Below are 11493 nucleotides of genomic sequence, written 5' to 3'. Positions count from 1 at the left end.
GTGTTGTCATTTTATTTCTGTATGGAACTGAAGTTTGGATCCTTGCCTGCGATGCCAGTGGGATCTAATGACAGAAATGACTTTGTCTTTTCTTTGATTTCCCTAGATTGACAAATTCAGATACAAATGAACACTGATAGTGAGCCCCAAGTGGGCTCCACATTCCTTGAGCGGTAGTTAATAGTCTCTAAAATCTGGAGCAGATTCAACATTTTAAGAAAGAAATTGCAATTCCATCATAAATTGCGTATGAATAAGACACTGCTGCTTAAGTGAAATGCCCAAGAAAGTATTAAAACCGAGGACGACGACACTTGCTAACATATTACATCAATCCACAGATACAGTGAAACTTTGGATGTCAAATACGACGCGCGTCGGGTTTTTACGCTAAGTCGTCCAAAACAGAACATTTCAACATTTCATACAGTTTATTCAATTCAACTCTGGACTAACGTCTTCACTATAAAGATAAACGGTACATAAAATGAAAGCATGATTGCGATGCCCAGACTTTAGGGACACCAAGTAAAATGAATGAATACACTGAATGATTCAGTCCTTCTCTTGCACCAAAATTCAGTTCAAGCAACTGAGTGGTGGTGTGACCATGCATTTGGGAGCTCAATTAATTCACCTGTTAGTACCACCACCATCATGTTGCAATGATAGAAACCATCAATAGTATACATAAACACAATGTAACTGTGCTAAAACCATCATTTGGAGCAATTCAAAATCAACAATTAACTAATGTGACAAAAACGTAGGAATTTTAAATAAAAGACTCACTCAGATGTTGATCACTACAGATTGTATTTTCCTCGTTCAACTTGTTTGTTCTGACCAACCAATCAGAGGACAGGAATATGGTGACAACACGGAGGGCCACCCCACCTGCCCTCTGAGGCTGAATTTGAACTCTGCATGAAATACCTTTCATGCACCCTGAACCTGAAAACACAATAAGCTGTCCACTGTAGTAACCGCTGTCCCTGAAAGGGTTAAGGAACAAACACAAGAATTTAGGTTGTGAATGTAGGTCATTGCTCCTGATAGTGTACTCAACCTGATGGTTCACCGCTGCCTGCAAGTGAGGGGAGCTCCACAGCGCTGAGGATGATTGAGCTACTGCCCCACCCCCTTACACGCTTCCATGCATATATGACCAAATTTTCAAAACAAACACATTGACCACCCACTCCTCTCCAACACAATCCGACCCACAACGCATCATTTGTCTTTGGCTGCATCTGAAGCGCCGGCCTCAGAGATTCAGGCCGCCCAACACAGCAGCAGCCCTGGGAGCGTCTGTCATCCGCAGCCAGAGACAAGCCCATGCCACTCTTTCCAGCAGCCAGACGGGGGAGAAGTCCCACCACGCACAAATGCATCGTTACCACACGCATGAAAAAAAAAAAAAACACGGGGGTCAACATATTTGACTGGCAGCATAACTAGAGAAGTAATTGCGGATGGTGGAAATGCACATTCAGCACTCTATGGTATACGCTTCTAAAAATGACACGCGTTGCGATAGACACGTGGCCGTGCACCAAACCACCAAAGTGGACCAGGACAACCGGGCTTGTGGGGGTTTAAGGCCTTGGCCCAAGACACTTCAGAAGAACTCAGGAAATGACATTTCCTCCGTTTAGCAGGACACAGAGACAGCGAGAGAGCGAGCATGTGAGCGAGAGACTACTGGGGGAACGAGTGGGAGTTCCTAAGTGGGAACAGAGCAACTAGTGTTTCGTATTACTGCGAAAAGAGGAGAAAGAGAGGAAGAGTTCATGTGGCCAAAGGCTGTGGTGGGTCCCGCAGTCGTGCTCCGCTTGTTTAAGCGCGCTGCAGTGTTGTGGGTTTATGGATTCACTGAGAGAGGACAATGTACATTTCTGTAGTGCTGCTGGTCCTGACTAAAGCTCTGCTCACAGGTAGGTTCATCTTGTTTACTGCAATAACACGGCAGGGTGAGTTAAAATGAGCATGCATGCAAGGGGTGCAGAAAATACATCCAGAGAGGCATAGGATATGAAACCTAAAATTATAGGTTATGCTTTTTTACTTTAAGATGTACATGTAAGAAGGTATAAAAAAAACACTGCACTACACTGAAGTTGAAAGTGATCCTTGTCACACTTCTTACCAGTGACTTGAAAGAAAACCTGCTTAAAATGGTCTTGACACAACTCTTGAACCAATCGTATTGAGTACTACCGGGTAATTTTGTAAGGATCTACTTTTTTGTCGCATTCAATTTGGGAGCGTGCACAGACACTCAGGGAGATTCCCAAACTAATCAGAACAACAGTGGATGGCATCTGGTCTATGTTATTTTGTTATCTTCTTTTATTAAAGCTGTTTGGGGCTTCCTATAGTGTTTCCCACCAGCAGATTCCCTTAACTCTTTTTTTTTTTTTTTGGATCACGCATCTTGTGTCCAGACTCTATGTCTCGACCAGACGTGAGCTGCCGCAGCTGGCTGCAGAGCAAAACATCACTACCTGCAGAGAAGCAAAACAGCAGCACACCAGGGAAGAGTTTATAGTAGGATGGGGCCGAATTTCCCCGTCTAATGATAGAAAAACATGACAGTTTGAGATGAAGCAGTGTGAATCAGTGCAGCCGCTGCGGGCGTGCATGTCAACAAAACGCCGCCATTATGTCGAACTGGCAGGAAATCAAACACTCTGCTTAAGTGAAGGGAGAAGAAACACAAATGACTTCACGAATGTAAAGTAGACAGGCACACGGGAGGAAAAGAAATCACGGAGCGGCAAACGCCTTATTTGTGTTTGTTCGTCCAACCACGTGGCAATTGAAAGATTTGCAATCCGCGTTTCGCCCTCTGACAAAAGCAAGGCAGTAAATGTTAATAAATTACGTGTATAGTGCATATTCTTCCTCGTATTCTTCGTTAGTGTCTGCGCTACTGTATATATACAGCACTGCCTTGTGGGCTGACCAAAAGGAGCAGCACGACAAATTGAAATGCAGCATTAAATCATGTGGCACATGATGGTTTATGATCTATTGAATTTTGTTGTAACTTTGTCTTTATCAAGTAAAATATATTTTTAAAAAACACGAGACAGTTTTTGTTTTTGTTTTTGTTTAGTTATTTATCTTACTTTATTTATTTATTTATTTATTATTTTTTTAATGGAGTCGAGGAAGGCCGGAAGGGGTTAAGAGCATTTCCCTCCAATTCAATGGAGAACGACATTTTGAGTTAAGAGCATGGTCACTGGATTCTACATACAATTGAACAATCTTAAGTTGTAGTACTAAATATTTTGCTCATTAGTTAATACGAAATTAATCATAAGTGAAAATTAAATATGAGAATTGAGCACAAGTTTGCCCACCCCTTGTGTCAAAGTCATCTTTGTATGTTTTGTCAACAGAAGTATGTCACGCTCTGAACGTGACGGTGATCCCGGGACCCGTTCTCACGGCAACCGAGCGGGAGAACCTGACACTGTCCTGCCTGGTATCTCAGAGAAAGAAGAATGGCAGCACTCTCGTCCTCCGCTGGTTCTTCTCCCCTCTGGCTGCTCCCACCCCCGTGCCTCCTTTACCTCTCCCGTCTCCTTCCCCCGCCACCCCAGAGCCCGCCCAGGTCCTCATAGTCAAAATGGGCATCAAGAAAATCAAGCTGTACGGCAACTACACCCGCCGCTTCCCCCAGCCCAAGTTTCGTCTTTACGAGCAAACGGAGGGAGAGGTGTACCGCTTAAGGATTCTCAACGTGAGTGGGACGGACCAGGGCTTCTACACGTGTCGAGTGCACGAGATAAGAAAGTACAGGAACATATGGAGAGCATCGTCCAACGGTAGCAGCACCACACAGCTGACAGGTAACGAAAGCTATTGCCATTATTGTACGCTAGCATCCAACTTTACGCGGCCTTCGAGTCGAGCCTTCAAATCTGGCTTTCGTTTCCATGGAGACTGGCCCTGAGCGAGGGCTCTTTCGGATCACACTTGCGAAGCCTGCATTGCGCCGCTCTTCTTCTACGCTAGACCTTCCCAAATTCACCACAGTTTATGCAGTCCAGGAGGCTACACGAGGAGGAATCTTGACGGAACCCAGCCTGCGAAGGCTTCTCAAGGACGCAGGCTACAAATTGGGAAACAGCTTTACACGTTCTAATAATGGGGCCAAAATGGAGCACGATTCCTCCTTTCCGATCAAAGTCAACAATCTGATTTTGAGATGTCTTAAAAAATAAGTGATTGATTATCCTGATGTGTGTTAAGAGTGATTTTGATCAACCTTTGTGCTGAACACCCAGGCCCAACAAATTCTACATGTTAAGACTTTTTTGATAGTTACGTTCGCAAGTCCTGAAAAGTGTGGTCAAAACCTCCGCAGACTTCGTAATTTGTCTGCCGAGCCGCAGACTTCGTAATTTGTGATTTCATCTAGGAACTAACCTGAAGCTAAATAGACGAGCAACTGGTTGGGATTGTCCTATATCATCATAAAAATGACAAGAAAACTTTGCCACTGCAACGCAGAGTACGTTTGCAAAGTAACTCTGACGCCCTTCGACCACTCCGAGAATGTGAAATTTGGAAAGGCAGCGTTCCCATTGGTTTACGAACATAGTGTTACAAACCAATCAGCAGCATTTGCTTGAACTGTTTCCACCCGTACTGCCCAACGGACCGGATGCACCGTGTTCCAATTGAAGTGGTCAGAGCACGCTACGGCATTTCTTTGTTTGGGGCACACTGAATAACCAAGCAGCACATTTAATCAATGCTCTCAATTTATAAAACGTTTGGAGTGAACCAGACTGCGCTTGCAGGATATTTCCAAATGCGCCCGTAGTTCCCAGATAAGCTAACATTTAGCCTAGCTTCCTTGATTGCTTCTATTGGCTACAACTCGTCTTTCCTTTTTGTTGTATTTCCTGGTAGCAAGGATGGCCTGTGGCACAATGTTGCTTCTCATTGGTCAGTCTTGAGACCATGTTTGTGATTGTCAGTGGAGATATCGCCGTGTGCGCGGTGTGCTGTTTTGGTCACTCAAGAAGAACAGTCCAAACACATGGATTGGCGGGTTGGGTCCGTCATATTTTAAAAATCGGTTAAGATGTTCAAAATTAGCATGCGTGTACCAGGGGAATGCAATGGAACACTATTGAATGAGAAATGTGCATGTTTTGGCTGTTTTCGGAGATCCAAAATAGCCTTGCGAGGAAGGACATATGAGAATAGGTGTGTCTTCTCACAACACCATCTTGCCAAACCGCAAGATGACTCGACTGTGGCCTATTCCGGGGGAAAAAAAAAAGAATGGACCAATCAGGAACTTGAGGTTTCGAAGTAAGAAAAACGGTATGCTTGTTTAGTCTTGCCATAGCAGCGGTTATAACAAAAAAAAACAAAAAAACAACTGACAACAAATAAAATGGATGATTGGATGGAATTCTTCAAAAAACAAAAAACAAACAAACAAACAAACAAACAAGAAGAAGGCTTCCTTGATATATCCGCAAAAGCTTTTCATCCGATCTGCCATTCAGTCTAATCCACAAACATAATAATGAACTTTTTTTTTCATATATTTACTGTTCCCCAGCCCAAATATAAAATATGTTGTCATTAACAACTCTACTGAATAGCATGGTAGTTGTTGATGTCATGTTCTCATAATTAACACGTGAAGCCAAATGTTTATCACATGGTAATAAAAGTTTGACCAGCTTCCAGACAGTTTTCGACCATCCACACTCCAAACGCACATACTTGTATATAAATCAAACAATCTGGCCCGTCAGCTTCGATTAAAAGCACCGTCAGTTATCAGCGTCTATTTAATCATCAGTTGATTCTGGCCAGCAAAGTGAAGTCAAACACAGAATCCTCATACACACTGCCAAGAGGGACTGGAATGGAGAAGACGGGGAATTCTGCTGTCATTGCACGGAAAAGTTATTGTCTGGAATACCAGGGCATCCGCACGTCCTGCACACACGACATCCATATTACGGAAAATAAAAAAAATGCAAACGTTGGAAAAGCAAAGACAGCGCGACACCGTAGCTTGATCATTTGTGTTGAACCATTTGTGTGTGTGTGTGTGTGTGTGTGTCACCCCATTTCTGTGGTATTTCCCTATAAAAACAATGAGCTCACATGGCCAAACCACACACAACAATGTGACTCTGTGAATGAGTGTGAGCAGAGGTAGCTTGTTGCTGAGCTGGCCGTGTTCACGAACTCTGAATTAGATGACTTCAGCGTTTTGAAAGCTCCTTTAGGAGAACGCTCATTTTCTCACCCAAATCCACGGCCACAATAAAGTTCAAGTAAAATGATGAATGCACACTAAATTGTTGTGGTGATGTCCGCCTATATGACGCGACTGCTGCAGCTCTGGCATATACTTTTTGGGCACTTGGTAAGAACATTTGAAACGGCGGAGGCATCTGCCAACGCCCTGCCTGTCCTACATTCAGGTCAGTGTCGCACTGACGAAGCCACATGACCGCAGGCATCTCTGACATGCACACACCACAGAAGCAGTAAAAGGGAAAACAAATCAAAACGCTAAATCTGACTCTTAAATTGGGGATCTCCTCCGTCTGGCTGAAAAAAAAGGCTGAGCTTGGAGCAGTGAACATTGGCTGTGACTTACTTGGGCAACTTGGGAGAAGTGATAAAGTGAATGACTTTATAGGATGCTGCTGCCTGGCTTCAGTGTGGCTCGGTTTGTGTTTAAAGAGCATTCATGATACAACGACACAATCTTCCATCCAACCATTTCCATGCTGCTTCTCGTCATTGGGGTCACGGGGGAAGACGAGGCCAGATGACCTTCATCAGGAGGTGGGGTAAAACTATTGGAAACTACTGAAATAAAGGCCATTTCACTGTTCACTTTCTGCGGTTTCACTGTATTGTGGATTTTGAAAGCCGTACATAATATCTCATTTTGGATTGTGAGTTTTACTAAATTACAGTGACTATTTTTGGACATGGACTCGTGTTACTGCAGACTCATGCAGCAAGAAGCACGAGCCAGGAGAAAAGCATGCGTAAAAGACAAAGTCTGATATTCTGCATCACTTCGCTTAAAAAAAAAAAAAAAAGTTGCAAATGTGTCAAAATGGCCACAAATTGAATTTTGGGCAAATTCATACAGATTCCTAAACACCGACATGGGAATTTGTCCAAATGAGCACCATTCCAAACCAGGCATGGGGGATAGGCGATTTTGTTTCGTTTTTATGTAAAGGCAGAATTTTCTTTTATTTATTTATTTATTTATTTTGTCGGGTCTACCCAATAAAATGACTAGGAAGTATAATTTTACGACATGTATATTTCTCGCTCCTGTGACATTTATTAGCGCCATATTCACATGTGACAAGTCAATCACAGTTGATATATCTTATGAGTTTATGCGGCGCATGCATTTAAAAGACATATTAAAAAGTCATTAAGGGGTGCTTAGGTTAAGTCATTTATGTACGTAGCCTGTATTCATTCTCCTCAACCTTTTGCTAAATACCCCTCGCCTGTTCACGGCACATCATTCATTGACACATACGCACTGCAACGTCCTCATTCATTTATGGTGTGTGTGTGTGTGTGTGTGTGTGTGTGTGTGTGTGTCAGCGCCACTCTACCTCCATTCCAGCCTTTTGTGATATTTTTGGAAAACCACAGAGGCTGTCTGGCCTCGAGTGGGTCAGTTTCTTCAGAGAACAGCAATTTACAAAGATGCATAGTCTGGACCGTTTCTTCTCCATAAATGTTTTTTTTTCTTTTTTTCTCCTCTCTCCAGTGCATTTTACACTGGAGGCTCGTGGAGGTGAAGGAATTTGGCGCCTGTTATCAGGTATTCCCTCGGCCCTTCGCACTAATGTTGTTTCCTCAACATTAATGGCTGGTTTTTAAAGTTATTGTTCCAATGCGTTTATCTTACCAGACGTGAACGTGTGTGCAGTGTTAATCTGCTCACTGGGTTTAGTCTCCATCTTCCTCTTCACTCTCACGCTCACGTTCCAGTATTTCTACAGGAGACACAGGCTCAAAGGTCACTTCATTTACCATCTACAATTCACATGAAACATTAATGCATTAATAGAACCTTTGTGGTCGAACGCAAGCCATTGCAGTACGTTGGACAATGTCAGACTTTCGTTGTTTTTTTTCTCCACAGCAAGTTACCTTCTGGTCAAGTGTCCAGAGAGCAGGTACGACCAATGTGTCTTCATTCATAAGAAATAAGATGTCACATATTCTGAGTTGCAGCATCTCTGTTCCATGCAGCTCCGGAGAGACAGTAACCAGCTCCGGAAGTTCTTCTAGTTCCTCACCAAGAGCACTGAGTAAATACATGGGACAAAAAAGTGATCGAAAAGTGGCATTAAAACCCCCTAAGGTGCCTGAGAAGCCACTACCACACACACCACCTACAGGTAAAAACATCAGAACGGCATATCAAACATTGCAAGACCACGGGTCAACTCACCAAAACTTTGCAAAGTCTCCATCACATTTTCCAAATGTGCTGGATATATTAAAGAACAGCAGGTGCAATACTTGAGGCTCCCGTGATGCTAAGAAACTGGATGAGAGGATTAAAATAACAGGATGTGAAGGTATCATTATCGAGGCAGTATAATTCAATTTGTAGCACCATGAAAACAACATGCAGACAATGTGAAAAACGGCGAGAGGGAAACTTTACGCTCTTATTTGGGGAAAATCCCACTGCGGGAATTTAAGTTAAAAGCATCATCAGTAACAAAAAAACAAAAAAAAAAGCTGCTAAAAGCTTACCAACCCCCCCCCCCCCCAAAAATTTTTTAAAATCACTTACACATATGCTTTTATTTTCAGTGCCCATGGCTTCAAAAGGACCTCAGAAGCCCAAAAGGTCAAAGGTCCCAAAGAGATCTGCCAATGTAAGTCTTCATCTTCAGTACCTCCTCTACTGATGTCAGTAATAGCACAAAATTAATTCAATAATTTTTAAAAGGCGCTTATAAAATTGCTGCTGCCGAAATACACGCAAGAGGGAATTTGTCTCACGACCGTCTGATTGTCTACAAGAGTTTATTGCCCTCTCTTCATTCGGTTATGAGCGTGATAATTATATTTATCGCTATTGCTTCTCAAACACAATTATTTATTTAGGGCGCTTCACTGGTTTTATTTCTACAATTTAACTATCAAGTAAGTTCACACAGAAGAAAACTATCTCCAATGTTTCCAGCGTTTTTGCTTTTTTTTTTTTTCCTTTATGTGATGAATGGCAATACTTCATTGTAAGCATCCTCCAAAAATGCATTCCATGTTTGACGATCCAATACTCATATTTTTTTTGTTTAGATTAAGGCTTTCTTGGAAGTCTGAAGATTGTTTTTAACCCAAACAAATCTAAGGAGAGCGCCAATATACAAATCTGGGGAAGACACACCTAAACTTCCGCTAACAACACCGGTTAGCTCCTCCCCACTATATAAAGATATTGCCACGCAATCACCTAGACATACTTCCTTGACACCAATTACTACTTTCAAATAAGACGGGGTTTGACGCCATTTTAGGTCATTTGCAGTAGGGCATGAAATGTTGCAATTTGCATTTTATGTTTGTTTGGCAAATAGCTCAAAATAATGAAAAAAATAAATAATGCCGATACCGAACATGAACAGCAAACCGTGACTTAGCAATAGATACATGTACAATATAGTTTATTGTACTTTTTTTTCTCCCTTTCATCATTCAAATTTTCAAGTTTTATATCAATTTATATTTCACTGACAGACGACACAAAATTGACTAAATGTCCAGTATGAGTAAAAATTTATTCTGCACCAATCCACTGTTTCAGCCTCCACTGAATAAAGACAAAAACAAAGGTTGTCGTGTCATGGAAAAGCTCGAAGGTTCCGTAAAAGAGCACTTAGCCCATAATGACAGGGTGCACATTTCGGGGACATGCAAAAATGTTCCATGGGATTATGAAAATAGAATATAGGCCGACATCATCAAAGTGACTCATTTTATAATTTTTTTGTGGACAATACAACCATGAAAACATGTTTTGGTTTAGTATCATTTAAGCACTTCACACACACTGTAGTGGGACATACCAAAATCATACATCCAATTGGGGCGGGGGCGAGAGAGAAAATGAGAGAGAGAGAAAATGAAGGAAACTCATTTGAAGTGATGCATCATTAGCAGCGCAGTACATATCCCCCCCCCCCCCCCCCCCAACCCTGTTCTACACTCAGGAGACAAACATGTGCACGTTTGCAGTCTTTCACCTCTGACTAAATTCCCCCCGTGCTGTTGGCAGCCTCAAGCACGTCAGGAGGACAACCTGACATACGCGGAGCTGGAGTTGGTCCGACCAGCCATCGAGCCCCCGGCCTCCACCAGTCCCGACCCTGACCCTTCCAGCCCAGACACGGTGTACGCTCAGATCCTCTTCCAGGAGAAGCAGCTGTAAACACAGCAACTCGATCTGGACTCATGGATATCTCGCTATACCTCCCGGAGAGGAAGACTTTGATTGGGTTCTGGAGTGAGGACGTGTATTTATGAACATGCAATTGGCATTTGTTTTCACTGTATGTGTCTTTGCGTGTCTTTGAGCACCTGATTCGAGTCTAACACAGACATTTTTGAAGGGCCTGATTTTATTTGTTTGCTTTGTCGGCATCTCTGGTCTGTGAGCCAGATGTTGTAAGAATGCTCCGTTATTGCTGACAGGATGCTCAGGAGAGAAATCGTTGTCAATGCTCCTTTTTCTGGACAACTCTCAGCTTCTTTTCATTCATCTCTAGTTTACAGTGGAGACATGCTTATGAAATAATAAATGGCGATGTAAATTATATATGCCCATGTAAAATATTTGTTTCATATAAAAAAAACGTTTTTAAATTGATCTGGTGACTTTTCTCTGTTACGTTCATATCACTAACCATTTGCTAGACATCTCATTAGGGCAGGCATGCCCAACCAGTCGATCGCGATCGACCGCTAGCCCCGGGGACTGCTCGCAAGTTGATCACAAGGAGTGTTGGGGAAAATGGGGAAAAAGCACGTCTACGATCTTTGTGTCCTTGAATAGATTATTCAGTTACTACTATAATTTTCACCCGCTTTTATTTCTCTTAGGTTGATGGCGCACCCAATGAGGTGTTAAAATTTCACAACAAAATTCAACTCTTTTCAACTCTGCAAATCAAACCAATCTTGTTTCAATCATAGTCCCATGAGAGGTCTGCCATGGGACAACTCTCATGACTCATTGGGCATGGGACACAAGCTCGGGTCTGGTCAGCCTGTAGCTGACCACCTCTGGTGATGATGCATCATGTGAATGGCCGAAACACACCATGAGCCTGAGGAGCACGACTGAGGATGCGTTCCAAAATTTCAACTGTCCCATTTCCTCCATTTTTCTTTATCATGTCATTTTCCAACAACAAATCCACCAACTCTCTGAAT

General features: G+C 42.6%; 1 protein-coding gene across 1 annotated transcript; it reads left to right on the top strand.

The window, feature by feature from the left end:
* Positions 1–1612: 1612 nt before the first annotated feature.
* Positions 1613–10927, top strand: vstm4a (V-set and transmembrane domain containing 4a). The gene is made up of 8 exons (XM_086122788.1): positions 1613–1937; positions 3411–3863; positions 7808–7861; positions 7952–8059; positions 8186–8219; positions 8296–8444; positions 8869–8933; positions 10337–10927. Exons 1-8 carry the CDS (start codon positions 1889–1891, stop codon positions 10487–10489), a joined length of 1065 nt encoding a protein of 354 aa, XP_085978914.1. The 5' UTR covers positions 1613–1888; the 3' UTR covers positions 10490–10927.
* Positions 10928–11493: the final 566 nt, after the last annotated feature.

Source organism: Hippocampus guttulatus, chromosome 10 (assembly GCF_054856545.1).
Source record: "Hippocampus guttulatus isolate MCC_2025c chromosome 10, RoL_Hgut_1.0, whole genome shotgun sequence".
NCBI classification, from domain to species: Eukaryota; Metazoa; Chordata; class Actinopteri; order Syngnathiformes; family Syngnathidae; genus Hippocampus; species Hippocampus guttulatus.
The sequence above is the reverse complement of the archived record's forward strand: the minus strand, read 5'-3'. Positions and strand labels throughout refer to the sequence as shown.

Coding starts and splice junctions, on each gene's coding strand:
- vstm4a (XM_086122788.1), top strand. CDS start 1,889: ATGTACATTTCTGTAGTGCTGCTGGTCCTGACTAAAGCTCTGCTCACA. Junction 1,938..3,410: donor GACTAAAGCTCTGCTCACAG/GTAGGTTCATCT, acceptor TTTTGTCAACAG/AAGTATGTCACGCTCTGAAC. Junction 8,060..8,185: donor CAGGAGACACAGGCTCAAAG/GTCACTTCATTT, acceptor TTTTCTCCACAG/CAAGTTACCTTCTGGTCAAG.